A 19,852-nucleotide genomic window follows, 5' to 3' on the forward strand; every position below is an offset into this window, starting at 1 on the left:
GAGTCACCCATCAGTTAGAGAGCTTTGGAAGCCAGTGGATGGAGAAAAATGGAAAAAGCACACAAAGCTGTGCCAAGCCCCCTGCACTTGCCCCTCATTTGCATAACAAATGGATAAGGAATCACTTTGGAATGGAAGCAAAGATTATAATAAAGAAGGTAGAGATTTAACCTGTGACACACTGACTTAACATAGATGTGTTTGGCTTATGGTACAAAAAGCTGCGGACATGTTCTCTTTAAACAAAAGCAGACTGTCGGTCATTACATGTCTCACACTGGTAATGCCCTCTTTCATGTAAAATAATCTCTGGAGGCAGATTCTCATGCAGATCAGTGTCTGGCCCATAGTCCTGAATAGCTCATTTAAATAATAAGAAAAATATGGATTTCTCTGGAATAAGACATTAGATCGCAGATTATCAAGGTATTGTTTTGTTCAGCTTCCTATGTTCGCATCAATGACTTAGGATTATTGATCTTAATGACAAATTCCCTTTTAGTTGGCAGAGTTTCTTTTATACATCCATTTATTACTTGGGTACAATAGAGATCTTACAAATTAGGCAGCACTTTTTCTTTATTTTCAATGTTTTATGAATCAGAGAAAAAATTTACAACATAAGATAAACTAGTCACAATGGAACTCTTGATTCAGAATGACCAAACTTTTCAACTTTTCGGAAAGGTCTAATTAAAAGGAGAAAAAAAATCTGGTCAATACAAAAATAATAGCCAAGCAAGTGATTTTTTTTATTTTTTATTAAAAGGAGGGGAACATGAAATAGGGCAAAAAAAAGAATCAACATGGGGGGAGAGAATGTGGGGAAGTAGGTCCATCAGTACTTCAGAAATGTAGTTGAGTCCTTAGGTAGATAAGGAAATAAATTTAGCAGATTTCCTGAAAGTTATCCATGGATTCCAGACACGTAAAAAGAGGGGAAAGTTATGTGAGGATAGGGCTGACAGTACTTCAATAAGGTAAAGTTGGTCAATTTTGAGGATCAGCTGGCTCTTACTCGGGATATTGGAGGTTCGCCAGAGTGGGGGTATAAGAAGCTTACCAGCTATTATAATAAAGGAGGCCAGTCTCGATAAGAGGTTTTTGTCCGGGACTATTGGGAAATTTAAGAAAACATGCATTGGCGTTAGAACTATTCGAACGTGTAGAAGTTCAATCAAAGTTTGGGAGATGAAAAACCAGAATTCTTATATGATTTGGAAGGACCACCAAACTTGAAGATATGAGCCATTATCTCTTTCACACCTACAGCACACATCTTGGGTCACAGGAAACCATTTATGGGTCTGGATGGGAGTGGTGTACCATTCGGAGATTATTTTGTAACTGCTTTCCTGAACCCCCTGTTCTGTATCTAACCCCTGTTCTATTTGACTTTTTGGGTATAAGTTCCCTTTTCTATATGTTTTTAATTACTCCTTACTGCATTAACTTTTGATCAGCTATTGATCAGTGGGTAGGTGTTGTGTATTTCACAGGGGTATTGGTGCAATATTATGTGCAGATTATCCATACAGGGACTGTTTACATGTTTTTTCAGCTTGTTCAGTCAGGTGTTCCACATTTGTAGGTCATTATCCTGCACGTGTATAGTGGGCTATTACCTTATATATTATGTGCATGGGCTAAGGGAGGGGGTGCTCTAAGCTTTATTACAAGCTAATCTGGGTTTTCCATCTGTCATGTTCGTGTGACTTTTAATTGTTTTTATATTGTGTGTTTGCCTTTTGTATTCAATAAAAATATTTAGCATTCAGTTTGGTGATCCCGTTTATGGTCTACAGCTTTTTCTTCTCTGTATGACTTCTATGTGTGTATGTAGACCTAGGGTGTATCCCTATTTATTTATTGTGGTGCTCTCTCACACAATTTGTGTCTTCTGCTTTCCTGAACCCTAACACATTGTGAAGGGTCATGTGAGGATTTATAAATGTGTTTAATTTGGGATTCAGTGAAAGAATGGACTAGGTCTTTTTCTCATTTCAGCAAAAATGTCTTTTCGATGGGGCATTTCTCATAAGCAGGGTATTATAAAGAAAAGAGAGCACTTTTTACGTTATTTTTGTCTGTAAGTATATGGTTTCAAAGGCAGTGAGCGGTCTAGATGGGTCCCCATTGCATATGATTTGGCGAGTTGTCCTCTTTAGGGATTCATAGTGAATAAAAGTGTAGTTGGACATTGTAGGTAGAGTTTTCAATTCTTGGAAGGATATGAAGGCGCCATCATTGTATATATACTGCTCAAAAAAATAAAGGGAACACTAAAAAAAAAAAAATAGAAATATTCCAGTTGTAAATCTTTATTCATTACATAGTGGAATGTGTTGAGAACAATAAAACCTAAATATGATCAACATAAATCACAACTAATATTCCACAGAGGTCTGGAGTTGGAATAATGCTCAAAATCAAAGTGGAAAATGAAGTTACAGGCTGATCCAACTTCAGTGGATATGCCTCAAGACAAGGAAATGATGCTCAGTAGTGTGTGTGGCCTCCATGTGCCTGTATGACCTCCTTACAATGCCTAGGCATGCTCATGATGAGGCGACGGATGGTCTCCTGAGGGATCTCCTCCCAGTCCTGAACTAAAGCATCCACCAACTACTGGACAGTCTGTGGTGCAACGTGACGTTGGTGGATGGTGCGACATATGATGTCCCAGATGTGTTCAATCGGATTCAGGTCTGGGGAACAGGCGGGCCAGTCCATAGCTTCAATGCCTTCATCTTGCAGGAACTGTTGACACACTCCAGCCACATGAGGTCTGGCATTGTCCTGCATTAGGAGGAACCAGGGCCAACTGCACCAGCATATGGTCTTACAGGGGGTCTGATGATCTCTTCTCAGTACCTAATGGCAGTAAGGCTACCTCTGGCGAGCACATGGACGGCTGTGCAGCCCTACAAAGAAATGCCACCCCACACCATTACTGACCCACTGCCAAACCGGTCATGCTGAAGGATGTTGCAGGCAGCAGATCACTATCCACGGCGTCTCCAGACTCTGTCACGTCTGTCACATGTGCTCAGTGTGAACCTGCTTTCATCTGTGAAGAGCACGGGGCGCCAGTGGCAAATTGGCCAATCCTGGTGTTCTGTGGCAAATGCCAATCGTCCTGCACTGTGTAGGGCTGTGAGCACAACCCCCATCTGTGGATGTCGGGCACTCAGACCATCCTCATGGTGTCGGTTTCTAACCGTTGTGCAGACTCATGCACATTTGTGGCCTGCTGGAAGTCATTTTGTAGGGCTCTGACAGTGCTCCTCCTGTTCCTCCTTGCACAAAGCTAAGGTAGCGGTCCTGCTGCTGGGTTGTTGCCCTCCTACGGCGCTTCCAGACTCTGGACACTACGCTAACACACAGCAAACCTTCTTGCCACAGCTCGCATTGATGTGCCATCCTGGATGAGCTGCACTACCTGAGCCACTTGTGTGGGTTGTAGAGTCCATCTCATGCTACCACGAGTGTGAAAGCACAACCAACATTCAAAAGTGACCAAAACATCAGCCAGAAAGCATTGGTACTGAGATGTGGTCACCACCTGCAGAACCACTCCTTTATTGAGTGTGTCTTGATAATTGCCAATAATTTCCATCTGTTGTCTATTCCATTATTCCATTTGCACAACAGCATGTGAAATTGATTGTCAAATAGTGTTGCTTCCAAAGTGAACAGTTTGATTTCACAGAAGTTTGATTTACTTGGAGTTATATTCTGTTGCTCAAGTGTTCCCTTTATTTTTATATTATATCTATCTATATCTATCAGCCAGATACCCTCTTTAATAAAATGGTACAGAGAGTTAAATAAAAGACTCACACACACACACACACACATGAAATTTGAGTGAAACGCAGTATGTTTATTTAAAAAAAAAATTGCATTGGCTCCGGCGTAATTTTCATAACCAGCATAGGGAATGCAGACGGCTGAGATTAATATTATGGGAAGGACCCCACAGCCATAAAGGTTACCAGGCTATTAATATCAGCTCACATATGTTTGCTTAGCCTGTACTGGCTAGTTTACAGGGGAACCTAAGAAAAAAATTGACATCAGCTGACAGGCAGACAGATGTGGGCTGATATAAATAGCCTGGGAAGGGGCCATGTATATTGGCACCCCTCCAGGCTAAAAACATCAGCTCAGCCGCCCCAGAAATGGGGCATCTTATAGATGTAGCGGTGGTAAGTGGGGTAATATTTGTTTGGTTGATGTCACCTTTGTATTGTCAGGTAACATCAAGCCCACGGATTAGTAATGGAGAGGCGTCAATAAGACAGAAAACCTATCCATTACAAATCCTATGGTTATATGGCAAGTAAAGACATTGCCAGAACAAAATCCGTTATTTGAAATAATCACACGGACACCTTTATTGAATCTTAATTTCCCATACTTACTGCATTGTCTAATCCCCAAATCCCTCGATCTCCTGCAACGAAAATAAAATAATAAACCAACATAAATACTCCCTGTCCGACGTAGTCCAATTACAGAGTGTCTCACGACGATCTTACGTGTAGGAGGTAATCGCTCCTACAGTGCATCACAGAGTTCACCGGAGTTCGTACTCTCACTTACCGCACCGCAGCATGAGAATTCCAAACTCCGGTAACCTCTGACAGCGGCACAGTGATACACTGTGGGAAGATTACCTCCAGTCAGTGTATCATAGAAGGCCGGGTAGAGCGGTCACATCTCCCGATGTGACTGTTCTACATGAGATTGCCGTGGGACCCTCGTTATTAAATGGACTACGGCACAAAGGTAAATATATGGTGGTATATTATTTTATTTTTGTTGCAGGAGATTGAGGGTGCCGGGGATTAGCTGTTTGGTGAATATGAATGTGTTTTTTTTTGTTTTACAAGTGAACACAGTCGCCGGATGATGGAACTACTATCCCATCATCGGCTCATGCGGTCACTGTTATATGTGACAGCAGACATAGCCGGATGGGGTAGTAGTCTCATCAGACAATGCCTAGTTACACACAGACACCCACACACACAGACATCGGCAGACAGATACACACACAGACAAGCCACTCAAAGACAGACCTGCACATATTCTCCGCTCACACAGTCTATGTCAATACACAGTCTCCGCATGCCCCTCCCCCAGCAGCCATTTTCCCAGAGTCCACTGGATAGTAAACCATGTAAGTGCGGGGGCTCTGGGTTTTAACAAAATGTCGGCAGAGCCCCTGCACCATCTAACAGCTGCAGAAGCGCACATCCAAACACCCCCTCATTCAGGCCAGTGGCCTGCAGCAACGCTCCACTCTTGCCTCCTCCAGCAGTGACCCTGCTCCACTGCGGCCGGTAAGGTATATCCGCATTATAAGATGCACCCCCAGTTCTCCCACAAATTTTTGGGAAAAAAAAAGTGTGTCTTATAATCAAAAAAAAAAACGGTATGTAAATTTTGTTGCAAAAATGAAAAATTGCTGATCAACTTTTAACCCTTATAACTTTCTAACAAAAAAAAATTGGTTCCAAAATTGTGCTGATGTAAAGTAGACATGTTGGAAATGTTATTTATTAACTATTTTGAGTGACATATCTCTGTGGTTTAAGGGCATGGAAATTCAAATTTTGAAAATGGTGACATTTTCACCAAATTTCCGTTTTGTGTTTTTTCACAAATAAACGCAAGTCATATCGAATAAATTTTACCACTGTCATGAAGTACAATATGTCACGAAAAAACAGTCTCCGTATTACCGGGATCCGTTGAAGCGTTCTAGAATTATAGCCTCATAAAGTGACAGTGGTCAGAATTTTACAAATTGGCCCGGTCATTAACATGCAAACCACCTTCGGGGGTAAAGGAGTTAAACAACAACCACAAGACGGATTCAATCAACCTAGGTATCACTTTAATCAGTGTAACGGAGCCAACCTGACTATTCCTGTAGTTTACTTAGCAAAATCCTGATGACTGGTTCGCTATAAAAACTTTTTTTTTTTTTTTAAGCAATGAAGTGAATTGCTTTTTGTGGGCTGAACTGCAATAATAGTTGGTAGAATGTTTCAAGACGACGTGATCATAAAATATCAAATTTCGGTTTTTTTAAGGCATTCTCTAAGAGAGCTATGTGACAAGCTAATTTTATAGCTTAGGGTCAAAATTGACACAATGATGTTAAGCATGCACAGATTTTTATTTTTTTACTTTTCTAATTTGCAGGTGAGATACATAAAAGCAAGTGTTACACAGGGAAAGGAGATCACAAATCATCTCTGGTGTCCTAGCAGCTTATCACCTCCCCCTCTGCTTCACACTGGATGATGTCGGGAGGGTGTCTTTAACAGGCTGTATGTAAGTCTGGATAGCAGCTAATTGGGCTGATTCAAGGCTTATTTTAAAGCTGAGAACCTAACTTTAGTGCCTGATAGTTCAGGCTTAGTCATAACTGCAGCACCGATTCTGGTCTCTTTGGAACCTGGGGATCTCAGCTATGAAATAAGTCCTGAATCACTCCTGTAGCTGTCCTGTTGTATATTGACCACACAACATATTTGTGCATCAGTAAAGGAGTGCCAGATGTTTTTTGCTGTATACTTTGGGGCCCCCCTCCAGGCTCTGCACCCTTATCCACATCTTTCCCAGCAAGATTTTAGCTAAGAGCTACACCTGATTTCTTTTCCTTTCACTTACCCATTTCAGATGAGGCCTGGTGTGGAGCAAAGAGAGGTGAGACACGCGATGAGGACCACACATATAAAAAGGTACACCATGATATGGTTGGGTGATATCGTAGTTTTTGATCAAAAAATGTTAACTAAGTACCTTATGTTTTTAGCAAGTATAGCAATAGAAGACTTCATCTATTCATTAATCACAGTGTGCCGACGCATCACGTATGTATGTCTTTGTATTCGGCCACATAACATATGTCACTTGTACCTAGATTTAATAAGAAAGGTGTGCGGACCCCATTTTGATTATTTTTTTCTGTAGCCGTCTTGTCTGAGTTATGTCAATTAGTATCCAGGAAGTACCGTATATACTCGTGTATAAGCCGAGTTTTTCAGCACATTTTTTTGTGCTGAAAACGCCCCCCCTCGACTTATACACAAGTTATTGTCCCAATTTATGGTGGGGAAGGTGGAACGGCGGGTCACAGGAGGCAGGAGCCGGCGGCTGCAGCTAAACGTGTGCCCGCTGATAAAGAGAAATTAATATTCACTGCGCTGGCAATGAATATTGATTTCTCTTATAGTGTGCGCATGGTTACAGCCACAGCGGCCGGCTTCCAGCAGCTGCCGGGCTCTAATGGGTGCCCGCTCATTAAGGTAATGAATATTCACCTCTCTTCACTCCCATCGGCTGGAGAGAGGTGAATAACAATGAGCGGGGACATGTGGTCAACTTATACACTAGTATATATGGTATTTCATACGTTCTTGGCTACTAAGATGTCACCCTGCAAACATATATGAGCTAAACCCTTTCCTGCCAAGGACGTAAGTTTTGATAACTTAAAATATCCTTAAATTCCTTTGAAAGAACACAAGTTACACAAAGGATGAACTTTATAGCTGGCAAAATAAAGGCATGCATGAAATCAACATATTCTTATCTACGTTTCGAAAAAAGAAAATACCATTTATGAAGCTAAATGCCTCAGAATCCGGTGCTATTGTTGCCAACACATTGTCTTTCATGACTTGAACTAAATTTATTTTGTTTTCGAAATATTCTGAAACTAATTTGTAAAGGGGTCACGGCTTATTGGAAACGTTGTGGCTTAGGTTTTAACAGGTATGCCAAAAATTTACCAAATTTTTCTTGCAAATTTCTGGCACAAAGTAAGCCAGCTAATAGGTGGTGTAAACTTAAAATGAACCTGTCAGCAGGATTTTGCTAAGTAACTTACAGACACTGTCAGGTTGCCACTGTTAATCTGATTAAAATGATACCTGGGGTGAAGAAATCCATCTTGTGGCTCTTGCGTAATCAGTGCTAGAAGTTTTCAGTTAATGAGATGCCCATGCCCCGGGGCGAGAGTGTAGGCAGGGTCTTATCTTCCTGCTCTATGATGAGGAACATGTTTGTGCTTCGGGGCGGCCTGTGGGCAGGTCTCTCCTTGGTTTCTCTGGCTTAAGGTACCGTTACACTAAACGATTTACCAACGATCACGACCAGCGATACGACCTGGCCGTGATCGTTGGTAAGTCGTTGTGTGGTCGCTGGAGAGCTGTCACACAGACAGCTCTCCAGCGACCAACGATGCCGAAGTCCCCGGGTAACCAGGGTAAACATCGGGTTACTAAGCGCAGGGCCGCGCTTAGTAACCCGATGTTTACATTGGTTACCATTGTAAATGTAAAAAAAAAAACCACTACATACTTACATTCCGGTGTCTGTCACGTCCCTCGCCGTCAGCTTCCCGCACTGACTGTGTCAGTGCCGGCCGTAAAGCACAGCACAGCGGTGACGTCACCGCTGTGCTCTGCTTTTATTTTACGGCCGGCGCTCAGAGTCAGTGCGGGAAGCTGACGGCGAGAGACGTGACAGACACCGGAATGTAAGTATGTAGTTTTTTTTTTTTTTTACATTTACAATGGTAACCAGGGTAAACATCGGGTTACTAAGCGCGGCCCTGCACTTAGTAACCCGATGTTTACCCTGGTTACAAGCGAACACATCGCTGGATCGGTGTCACACACACCGATCCAGAGATGACAGCGGGAGATCCAACGACGAAATAAGGTGCTGGCCTTCTAGGTCCGGCCAACGATATCACAGCGGGATCCAGATCGCTGCTGCGTGTCAAACACAACGATATCGCTATCCAGGACGCTGCAACGTCACGGATCATTGTCGTTCTCGTTGGAAAGTTGTTCAGTGTGAAGGCACCTTTAGAACAGGAAGATAAGACCCTGCCTACACTCCCGCCCCGGGGCATAGGCATCTCATTAACTGAAAACTTCTAACACTGATTACACAAGCTCTACAAGACGGATTTCTTCACCCCAGGTATCATTTTAATCAGTTTAACAGTGGTAACCTGACAGTGTATGTAGGTTACTTAGCAAACTCCTGCTGACAGGTTCGCTTTAAGGTGCATTTACACTGCATGATTATCAGGAATAAGTGTTCTTAGGAACACTCGTTCCCAATAATCAAGAAGTGAAAGAAGGCAACCAATCATCTGGCAAAATAATTAATACTTATGTGAAATGGTATCAGGAGTGTCGTTCTTGGATGGACACTGTCATGTGTAAACAGGACCTGCGCTCCGAGAACAATGGCAGCCTATGCACACTGAATAATCTTTTATTAGTTGTTCAGGTCGCAGCTGAAGCACGGTCTGCCTGTTGAAACCGACTATAGAACGACTGCCAAACTGCAAACATGTTGGTCGGCTGTTGTAAACCAAGCTTAAGACTAAACAATCTAAAGATGTACCATATTTATCAAACGGCATGAACAACATTGAAAAATCTGGTGTATTTAAAGACTGTCTAGTTAAAATTTGAACTGTTTACGAATTAGACAACAGAGCTGGCGAATCGATTCTCTGGACTCCAGTCTATTGGTCAGACCACTAATCTGTGAGCGTTGGATGCAAGGCTTGCAACTCTCCTTATCTCCTGACATTCCCAGTTCTTCACACCACAATGATAACTTTGAGCTGTGATTGCTGGGAACATAGGAGATTTTCAGGCCTCCTGTCCAGAAGTCATTGGTTACTGACCTGGGTGATGGACTGGAGTCCTGCATATTAATTCTTCCATCTCTATTTAACAGAATTGATACATTTTAACCAATGTGTCCTCTTCTATTTGGCGGCTTGACTAATACTCACTGGGATGTGTTGGTTCAACAGCTACTCGCACAATTGGGGTTGCTTCAAAGTTCAATGGAATAAATGGTGGACATGCTGGTGTTGTGGACAGTGTAGCAGACTTCAATACAAAGTCTTCCAAGCCGCTTATACCTAAGTAGAAGAAAATACAGGAACATAAGCACGTTTAACAGGAATAAATAAATAACTGTATAGAATGAACAATTACATGCAAAACTAAAAACATACAGATATAGCAAACATTAAAGGGGTATTTTCAAATTATTAAATTGCTTTAGTTAATTAGACAGCATGAAAAATAAGCACACTTGCAGTTGGCTTGTTTTTTTTAATCTGCAGGTCTGCAGAGCTTTTATATCTCATAGTGTACAGCTGGCTTCCATGGAACTTATGCAATAAGAGCTTTTATCTCTCATAGTGTACAGCTGGCTTCCATGGAACTTATGCAATAAGAGCTTTTATCTCTCATAGTGTACAGCTGGCTTCCATGGAACTGAGGCACTAGTGCCTACCCAGACTCTGCCTGAGAGTGTGCAGTAGTTACATTCTAAGAGAGGGGTTAACTACTAAAATATCTGACAACTTTTCAAAGCCCATTGATGTTTAAACAGCAGTTACCTCACCTTCCTCCTGCTGCTTCTCAGCTCCTGACAAGCTGTTGTTATAAATCTTGCAAAATCACCAGTTTGCAGCATCTGCTTCTCCCAGAGCAGCTCTCCTAATTACAGCTCTCTCTGTCATGAGCCTCTTCAAATGCCCTGCTATCTGCATGTGTAAATAGAGTGATAACAGTGTAGATGGAGAACAAACCACCAACAGCTGAATGTATTACAGCAAAACTTGTGCTGAGCTTTAAAGTGCTTACACACAGCGCTATTTACCATGTTTATTGGTCCCATCAGAGCTTATGTACAGACCCTTTGCAAAAAAAGATTCAGGAGTATGTGCCAATCGGTCCACAGACTATAATGGTGCTGACAGAGTGAACCTGTGATCTCACGTGCCTCAGTCCCGGGCGTGTACGCCTACTTGAGATTGACACCCACCCAGAAGCTGTCTACCAATGAGTTGGTCCATCAACAAGCTCACTAATAGTTTCCAATAATAACTAGCAAAATGTTAAACACAGCTCTGGATCAAACACATGTGCATTACAATAATTTAAAACATATACTCAATCTTTAATTTATATTATATTTGCAAAGTGGGGATGAAAGTTAAATATTTCCTTTAAAGGACGTGTCTCAGGTTTTTTAGTGTGTACATTACAAACATAATTCAATAGATCTCTCTTTGCCCTGATGAGGCAGATGTACTCACTTTGATAAAATGCTCACTTTAATTTCAAGCAAATATACACCCAGCCTGATATGGATTCTCAACGTACACCAGCCTCATCAGGTCAAAAAAGGTCAATGTCATAATATATGAATATAATGTCATAATGATCAATGTCATAATATAGAATATATACAGTTTGTATGTGAAAGCTGAAGCCAAATCCACTTTAATGTCTCAGTTCAGGGAGAAACATTTTGGCAGGTATTTATTATATATGCACAGTTAGATGAGCGCAGCTTATTAAAAACCTAGCAGCTGTTTAATTTAATGTGCTGTGCGGACATTCATTTTGCTGGAGTGCGACCTACTGAAGAGAATGTTCAGGTAAATTCTAGCTCTGTAATTGAGCAGAAAGTCTCTAAGCTGTGACTAAAGGCCCCGTCTCACACAGCGACGCTGCAGCGATACAGACAACGATGCTGATCGCTGCAGCGTCGCTGTTTTGTCGCTGTGTGGTCGCTGGAGAGCTGTCACACAGACAGCTCTCTCCAGCGACCAACTATCAGGGGAACGACTTCGGCATCGTTGAAACTGTCTTCAACGATGCCGAAGTCCCCCTGCAGCACCCGGGTAACCAGGGTAAACATCGGGTTACTAAGTGCAGGGCCGCGCTTAGTAACCCGATGTTTACCCTGGTTACCAAAAAAAACAAACAGTACATACTCACCATCTGTTGCCCGTCAGGTCCCTTGCCGTCTGCTTCCTGCTCTGACTGTGTGCCGCCGTACAGTGAGAGCAGAGCGCAGCGGTGACGTCACTGCTGTGCTCTCACTTTACGGCGGCAGTCAGTCAGAGCAGGAAGCAGACGGCAAGGGACCTGACGGGCAACAGATGGTGAGTATGTACTGTTTGTTTTTTTTGGTAACCAGGGTAAACATCGGGTTACTAAGCGCGGCCCTGCGCTTAGTAACCCGATGTTTACCCTGGTTACCAGTGAAGACATCGCTGGATCGGTGTCACACACACCGATTCAGCGATGTCAGCGGGACCTCAACGACCAAAAAAAGGTCCAGGCCATTCCGACACGACCAGCGATCTCGCAGCAGGGGCCTGATCGCTGGTACGTGTCACACATAGCGAGATCGCTACTGAGGTCGCTGTTGCGTCACAAAACTTGTGACTCAGCAGCGATCTCGCTAGCGATCTCGCTATGTGAGACGGGGCCTTAAAGGTACCTTCACACGAAACGACATCGCTAGCGATCCGTGACGTTGCAGCGTCCTGGATAGCGATATCGTTTCGTTTGACACGCAGCAGCGATCAGGATCCTGCTGTGATGTCGCTGGTCGCTGAATAAAGTCCAGAACTTTATTTGGTCGTCCGATCGCTGTGTATCGTTGTGTTTGAAAGCAAAAGCAACGATATCAGCGATGTTTTACACTGGTAACCAGGGTAAACATCGGGTTACCAACCTGGTTACCAGCGTAAAAGTAAAAAAAACAAACAGTACATGCTCACCTGCGCGTCCCCCAGCCTCTGCTTCCTGACACTTACTGAGCGCCGGCCCTAAAGTGAAAGTGAAAGCACAGCGGTGACGTCACCGCTGTGCTGTTAGGGCCGGAGCTCAGTCAGTGTCAGGAAGCAGACGCTGGGGGACGCGCAGGTGAGCATGTACGGTTTGTTTTTTTTACTTTTACGCTGGTAACCAGGGTAAACATCGGGTTACTAAGCGCGGCCCTGCGCTTAGCAACCCGATGTTTACCCTGGTTACCTGGGGGCCTCGGCATCGTTGGTCGCTGGAGAGCGGTCTGTGTGACAGCTCTCCAGCGATCAAACAGCGACGCTGCAGCGATCGGCATCGTTGTCGCTATCGCTGCAACGTCGCTTCGTGTGAAGGTACCTTAACACAATGATAAATAAGTTGTTTATTTAGGTTCCTCAGCAGATGCTCCCTCAGGAGCCATAGATTACATTGCTCCAGAGCCCATGAGTCACAGTTCTCAGACGATTACAGTGGCAGTGAATGGTAAGGATGCACATTCTTGGAAACACTGGATACTGCTGGGTAATACTAATAGCACAAGCCGTTTATGGACCCTTTACTAACAAGCAGGATATTCGTAAACCCCATTTTTATAGCATCACGTTAATGATATTAGCATGCATGATGTCGGTCAAGGTTTCTCTAGGTCATTTTGCTATTTTGATGGCTAAAAATAACAATATCAAAACCAGAAAAAAGCAAATCGTTCATAGGACCCCGGGCAAGTGGTCACGTCAGTAACTGGTGGCCTGTGGACAGCCTTCTACCAGACAGAATCTCAGGCACTTCTTCAGATTTAAAGGCCCTGTGCAACGTCATTGTTGTGGCATGATGTGAGCATGACATTGCGTTGGGCCTACTAATCAGAAGAGACGTTGGGGATGCTGACAGGTAAGAGGAGGTTTGGAGGGCTCACACCTGGTGGCCACGGACTGCCAGAACTACTGACATGGCCACTGGACCAGGGTACTGTGAATCAACTTGATCATGTCCTTCCAAACAATACCTGTAGAAATGCATGGCCTTGCTGCCATCAACCCATCTTCCCTCTCCCAACAAGTTAAAACATCTTGCTGCACATCTAATCTGTGTACTACCTTTTCCGATTCTTACACTTTGTAACTTGCCATCCCCACTTTTTGAATGGCCAATTTCTCACCATCAGCATTATTCCAGCTCTATAAATGCTGGAACTTTCTTTCCCAACTTCCCATAATGCCATCGTCTAATGCCTTTAATGCCCTAAACTGAACCTCTGCAATTCTGGAATGCCTGTATGCAGTTTGACAGACAGGAGAGCAGGAGCAAAAAGAAAAAGACCCTCCTCCACTTCCTGCAATCTGTCCTATTGAATCTGCTGCTAGAAACGGATTACCATTGACATTAAGCAGTGGATAGCAAGATGGACAGTTGGGAGGAATGACTTTTCAGGAGCAAAAAAACCATTTTTAACTAAAATGATGTACAGATTGTATATTGATCACATTATCCATCAAATAACATGAAGTAGTGACATGTAAACCTGACAACAACCCACTATTTATAATACCCCCATTCATATTTAGATATAGCCACTATAAAAGGAGCAATTTGCTCTGCGCTGCCTTGGTACGGTATCCAGTCCGGTACATCAAGGCAGCCGGTCATTACTTCACGGGCCAGCGTTCTAAGCACCTCTGCCGCTTACTAGGGCCCACTTAGTAAGGAGTGGCAACAAGATCATGGGGAATAGTAAGAAACTTGGGCACCCGGGATGATGGAAAAAAGGAAGACTGTCCGCCATTGAGTACCCGATTGGACTGTGGTACCACAAACTGAATTGTGCATTTCTAATAACTACAAATGGAAAAATCAGATCTAAATTGATAACTCTCTACTGAAAACACAATTACAAAGCAACAAAGTGACTGTGATGGCAACAGACAATTCCCTTCAAATATATATACTGCTCAAAAAAATAAAGGGAACACTTAAACAACAGAATATAACTCCAAGTAAATCAAACTTCTGTGAAATCAAACTGTCCACTTAGAACGCAACACTGTTTGACAATCAATTTCACATGCTGTTGTGCAAATGGAATAGACAATAGATGGAAATTATTGGCAATTATCAAGACACACTCTATAAAGGAGTGGTTCTGCAGGTGGGGACCACAGACCACATCTCAGTACCAATGCTTTCTGGCTGATGTTTTGGTCACTTTTGAATGTTGGTTGTGCTTTCACACTTGTGGTATCATGAGACCGACTCTACAACCCACACAAGTGGCTCAGGTAGTGCAGCTCATCCAGGATGGCACATCAATGCGAGCTGTGGCAAGAAGGTTTGCTGTGTGTCAGCGTAGTGTCCAGAGGCTGGAGGCGCTACCAGGAGACAGGCAAGTACACCAGGAGACGTGGAGGGGGCCGTAGGAGGGCAACAACCAGCAGCAGGACCGTTACCTCAGCAATTGTGCAAGGAGGAACAGGAGGAGAACTGCCGGAGCCCTGCAAAATGACCTCCAGCAGGCCACAAATGTGCATATGTTTGCACAAACGGTTAGAAACCGACTCCATGAGGATGGTCTGAGTGCCCGATGTCCACAGATGGGGGTTGTGCTCACAGCCCAACACCGTGCAGGATGCTTGGCAGTTGCCACAGAACACCAGGATTGGCAAGTTTGCCACGGGCGCACTGTGTTCTTCACAGATGAAAGCAGGTTCACACTGAGCACATGTGACAGACGTGACAGAGTCTGGAGATGCCATGGAGAGAGATCTGCTGCCTGCAACATCCTTCAGCATGACTGGTTTGGCAGTGGGCCAGTAATGGTGTGAGCTGCCATTTCTTTGGAGGGCCGCACAGCCCTCCATGTGCTCACCAGAGGTAGCCTGACTGCCAGTAGGTACCGAGATGAGATCCTCAGACCCCTTGTGAGACTACATGCTGGTGCGGTTGGCTCTGTGTTCCTCCTAATACAGGACAATGCCAGACCTCATGTGGCTGGAGCGTGTCAGCAGTTCCTGCAAGATGAAGGCATTGAAGCTATGGACTGGCCCGCCCGTTCCCCAGACCTGAATTCGATTGAACACATCTGGGACATCATGTCTCGCACCATCCACCAACGTCACGCTGCACCAGACTGTCCAGGAGTTGGCGGATGCTTTAGTCCAGGTCTGGGAGGAGATCCCTCAGGAGACCATCCGTCGCCTCATCATGAGCATGCCCAGGCGTTGTAGGGAGGTCATACAGGCACATGGAGGCCACACACACTACTGAGCATCGTTTCCTTGTCTTGAGGCATTTCCACTGAAGTTGGATCAGCCTGTAACTTCATTTTTCACTTTGATTTTGAGCATCATTCCAACTCCAGATCTCCGTGGGATATTAGTTGTGATTTACGTTGTTCATTTTTAGGTTTTATTGTTCTCAACACATTCCACTATGTAATGAATAAAGATTTACAACTGGAATATTTCATTCAGTGATATCTAGGATGTGGGATTTTAGTGTTCCCTTTATTTTTTTGAGCAGTGTATATTCTTTTTTTTTTTTTGTGGACATTTCTGAAAATATGAAGGCCTGAAGTACAGCCAAATTAGCTTCTACTATTGAAGAAGCGACTCTTATTTTGTCGTTGTGTCAAATCCAAAACAAATGGACAATTTACTGAGAAGTTAATGCAAAAATGAATACAATCCAGCAGCACTTCCTGTGTAAGTTTTGCATAAAAGAGCACCACAAGAGCCAGAAACTCCTTAATATTACCGCATTTTACGGAGCATAGTTACTCTATAATTCTCTCTCGAACATTTATTAGATTATTTTTTAAATTTCTAATTAAACTTTCCTTTCCGATCTAGCGAGACATGGCAGAGTTTGATAAATGTAGCCGAGGCAGGTGTAGCAACACTCCATCCCTTCATGGGAATGCCTGCTCTTTCTCACTTTTTAGTTCACAGAGAATCTGCGGAAATGTGGAGGCCAATATACAGCAGAGCTGGGCTGTGTTGATCTGAATCAGCCTCTGATGTGAGATAAAACACTTACGGTATTATAGAGCTCCGCATGATGTCTTTTTGTTTGTACCCTTCACTGCTACTCACTCCTGCTCATCCCCTGTCCATAGAGCAGGGGTGGAGAATCTTATTCTGCCAAGGGTCATTTGAATATTTATACCATTCTTCAGGGGCCAGACAAAGTATGCACTAACTCTGCCTACAAAGAACGTCCTGACACTGGTATTGGTGTCAGGACTAGTGTTGAGCAAATATACTCGTTACTCGAGATTTCCCAAGCACGCTTGGGTGTCCTCCGAGTATTTTTTAGTGCTCAGAGATTTAGGTTTTTTTCGCCGCAGCTGGATGATTTACATCTGTTAGCCAGCATAAGTACATGTGGGGATTCCCTAGCAATGAGGTAACCCCCACATGTACTTAGCCTGGCTAATAGCTGTAAATCATTCAGCTGAGATGAAAACTAAATCTCCGAGCACTAAAAAATACTCGGAGGACACCCGAGCGTGCTTGGGAAATCTCGAGCAACGAGTATATTCGCTCATCACTACTCAGGACGTAATCTTTCATTGTACACGTCTCTAAATGCAGTAGTGAACATTGAGTGTGTGTGCTCACAAAGTAAGAAGAAATTAAAGGGCTGGCGGCAGTCAAAATACAGCTGACGGCTCAAACACTGCGGTCTCCAAGAATCTGCCCAGGGGTCAGCAAAAAGGTAATTGAGGGCCATAAACGGCCCGCGGGCCTGAAGTTCTCCTCATCTCCACTGAGCAAGACTTGAACTGGTTTTCACTGTGGATGGAAAGTTCATGAAGCCGAATAGTTGGGTAAGAAGTGTCTGATAAGTGGAGAAGGAAGCTCATGTCTCTGATAAGGTGCATTATAAAGTTTCTTATAATTGCCTTTCCTATTGATTTGTTGTTGAAAGTGCAGTTGAGTCTTCGGGTTTGACAGGAATAAAGAGCGACCTCTTCTGATGTTTCAAAAACTTTTTATAACTATATTTCAGGCCATCGCTCTGCTCTGCATGCCATTTATTACGAGCATACGTAGGTGACAGGAAACACAAATGTAGTGAGACTAAGTATGAGCAGAAAAGATCTACACTAACATGTGCTTTATATTATGGGCTAACAGCATGCACATACATAATACACACATATGGGCACATCCAAAGTAAGAGATGCCCCTATACACACAGGAAAAAACATGCTCAGAATTCATTCATCAAAAACCTTTCTTGCAAATCTTGCAAAGCTGCTGAAATGTTAAAAGACAAAACAGAACCACATCTGTAAATGTTTCCCGATGTAAAAAAAAAATAAAAATATATAGATATTTTAAAAATGTTTTCACAACATTGTATTCTGTTCAGTAAGGACATGACCTTGAAATTGCAAAAACATGAGTAAACATTCAGAAAGAAATGGATCATCGTCAGGTTAGGTGGGCTGAGCTGCTGATTTGTGAGAAATTCGCCAGGCGTCATATTGATATATCAGATCTTAAACACAGTGGGATAACACCCAACCCCTCCTTTACCCAAAAGAGCAGATCCAGTCATAACTCATCAAATTATCAACGGACTAGTAAAAATTCCACAGCTGAACTGTAAAGAAATTAACATAAAAATAGGGTTTTACTAGATAATGTCTTGTAGTCTGAACTCGTATCAGGATACAGGAGGAGGCAGATTGCCATGTCGCAAGTCCTCCCCGACGTGCTCAGTGCTGCCATCCGCTGGACACCGAAGAGCGGAAGAAGGGAAGTGATAACTACGGTATCCTGAACGCATTATAGAACTAGTAGAATAAATCAGAAATACTACCCTGAATATAATTATTACCCGTTATAGCACAGTCTCCAATGAATAATAAGAATATTTATAATATTATTATTATTATTATTAAGGAACTAAATGTGTAGCAAACATGTCAGACAGAAGTGCTTTACAATCTTTGCCCCATAAATGACTGTCAGGCTGTGTGCACACGTTGCGGTTTTTTCGCTATAAAAACGCATAAAAAAAGCATATATTATGCATCCCATCATTTAGAATGCATTCCACAATTTTTGTGCACATGATGCGCTTTTTTGAGCAAAAAAAAACGCATCGGGGTAAACAACGCATCATGTTCATTAATTTTGCTGATTTTTTGCGTTTTTCCCGCTGTTTAATGCATTGGGAAGCTCCGGAAAACAACGCGCCAAAAACGCGATTTCTTGCAGAAAATGTCCGGTTTTGCTCAGGAAATTTCTGCAAGAAATCCTGAACGTGTGCACATAGCCTCAGTTTTTTTTCGCATGGCTAATATTTTCATGTAAGAATATCCTCCCCCAAATCAGCATTTTTCACTAGTAATTATGTGAATACATTAAAAACCATATGTTGCAAAAGTCTGTGTAGTAGATACTTGGTAAAGCATTACTGACTTGGATCCATTGACACTTCCCACTGATATCTCAAAACTAATTTATATACAGGATTGTACGCAGGTGCGGAAAAAAGCTGAGAAGTGAAAATGCTTTAAAAAACAGAGGTGTTAATAGTTTAATTTAATCAATTAATATCACATAATGTGAATGAACAAAAGAGAAATCTAAACCAAACCAAATGTTTGGGTATGACCACCTTTTGCCTTCAAAGTATCAATTCTTCTACTTGTAGTTTAAGGCTATGTGCACACTTTGCGTGTGACCTCTGTGGGTTCTCCCGCAGCGGATTTGATAAATCTGCAGGGCAAACCCGCTGCGGTTATCCCTGCAGATTTATCGCGGTTTGTTCCGCGGTTTCCGCCTATACTATTGATGCTGCATATGCAGCAATATGCAGCATCAATAGTAATGTTAAAAATAATAAAAATTGGCTATACTCACCCTCTGACGTCGCGATCTCCTGGGCGCTGCACTCGGCGGTCCGGTTCCAAAGATGCTGTGCCGAGAAGGACTTTCGTGACGTCACGGTCATGTGATCGCGGCGTCATCACGGTCATGTGACCGTGACATCACCGCAGGTCCTGTTCGCACAGCAACTGAGACCGGGGACGGCCGCGTGCAGCGCTGAGAGGTGAGTATAGCATCATTTTTTATTTTAATTCTTTTTTTTACACTAATATGGTTCCCAGGGCCTGGAGGAGAGTCTCCTCTCCTCCACCCCGGGTAGCAACCGCGCATTATCCGCTT

General features: G+C 43.1%; 1 protein-coding gene across 3 annotated transcripts in view; it reads right to left on the reverse strand.

Annotated features, from left to right (window-relative positions):
• EFL1 (elongation factor like GTPase 1) overlaps positions 1-19,852 on the reverse strand; it is a 381,827-nt gene that overhangs the window by 87,050 nt on the left and 274,925 nt on the right. For all 3 annotated transcript variants that reach the window (XM_077263620.1, XM_077263621.1, XM_077263622.1), the window contains exon 16: positions 9,848-9,979. In XM_077263620.1, the coding sequence (XP_077119735.1) occupies positions 9,848-9,979 (132 nt within the window). The remainder of the gene's footprint in view (positions 1-9,847; positions 9,980-19,852) is intronic.

Source organism: Ranitomeya variabilis, chromosome 5, assembly GCF_051348905.1.
Source record: "Ranitomeya variabilis isolate aRanVar5 chromosome 5, aRanVar5.hap1, whole genome shotgun sequence".
NCBI lineage: Eukaryota > Metazoa > Chordata > Amphibia > Anura > Dendrobatidae > Ranitomeya > Ranitomeya variabilis.